The sequence below is a fragment of the Otolemur garnettii genome, unplaced genomic scaffold (genome assembly GCF_000181295.1).
Source record: "Otolemur garnettii isolate 467f Iridium unplaced genomic scaffold, OtoGar3 scaffold00011, whole genome shotgun sequence".
In the NCBI taxonomy this organism is placed as follows: Eukaryota; Metazoa; Chordata; class Mammalia; order Primates; family Galagidae; genus Otolemur; species Otolemur garnettii.
Window position 1 is genome coordinate 8,885,863 of NW_003852406.1, and position 1,277 is coordinate 8,887,139.

General features: G+C 38.7%; 1 protein-coding gene across 1 annotated transcript in view; it reads left to right on the top strand.

Moving 5' to 3' along the window:
* TEX9 (testis expressed 9) overlaps nt 1-1,277 on the top strand; it is a 47,203-nt gene that overhangs the window by 38,841 nt on the left and 7,085 nt on the right. Inside the window, exon 11 of the mRNA XM_003784633.1 lies at nt 91-225. Within this exon, the coding sequence (XP_003784681.1) occupies nt 91-225 (135 nt within the window). The remainder of the gene's footprint in view (nt 1-90; nt 226-1,277) is intronic.

Here is a 1,277-nt window from a genome sequence, read left to right on the forward strand (position 1 = left end):
AGCAAGAAATGTGTTTATGAAAAATGTTGCAAAATAATAAAATGGGAACATACATTTATAAATGTTCCTTATTTTTTTTTACTTATACAGGAGTTGGAAAATAAAAGGCGGCAACAAAAACAGGCTGCAAGCAGCCAAAGTGCTACAGAGGTTCGCTTGAATAGAGCTCTAGAAGAAGCGGAAAAGTATAAACTGGAGTTAAGTAAGTTAAGGCAAGACAGCAAGGTATGGAAAAACTGAAGCTTTATTAGTTATCACCTTTAGTGACCTCCTTTTTTGTGAATGTGTCAAAAATAATAGTTTTACAATTATAATTCTTTTCTATGGCCCTCGGTAGAGTGCTGTAGCGTTACAGCTCTCGGCATCCTCCAACTCCTGGGCTTAGGCAATTCTCGAGTAGCTGGGACTACAGGTGCCCACCACAACACCTGGCTATGTTTTGTTGCAGTTTGGGCAGGGTTGGGTTCAAACCCACCACCCTTGGTATATGGGGCCGGCGCCCCACCCACTGAGTCACAGGCGCCGCCCTACAATTATAATTCTTTTTGGCTGGGGCTGGGTTTGAACCTACCACCTCCAGTATATGGGGCTGGCACCCTAGTCCTTTGAGCCACAGGGGCTGCCCTACAATTATAATTCTTGATGTCCTGATGAACATTTCTATTTTCAGAAGAAATATATTATCAATAATGTACATTTTCAACACATTAGGATTATGTGCTTGGCTATTACCATAATTGACTGATAGCAAAACTCTTCAGAAGCTTAATTTATTTCTTCATATATCAAATTTTATTAGGTGCCCCTATTATATGCCAGACATTTTTCTAAGCTCTGAGGAATACATGGTGAAAAAAAAGTCTTTTGTATTTCAAGTCTTATATTTTCTGAACCTCAATTTTCTAAGATATAAGATGGGGGGCTCTTTTACAGGCAGCAGTTTTCAAACTTGAGCATGTATCAGAATCGCCTCAAGAGCTTGTTAAAACACAGATTAGTTGGTTCTACCTCCAGAATTTCTGATTCAGTAGGTTTGAGGTTAGACCTGAGAATTTGCAGTTTTATTATGTTCCCAGGTTGATTCTGATGCTATTTGTTCTGAAGCCACATTTTGATAACCACTGTTACAGACTCACTGTAATGATCACCATCGTATCTCTAAAGGCTAGCAATGCTTGGCATTCAGTGTTTTAACTATCCATTGCATAAATGGATATTTATTTTGAACCTATTAGAGGTACGTCTATAAATATTGCCTATTAGTTTTTGGCTCTGTG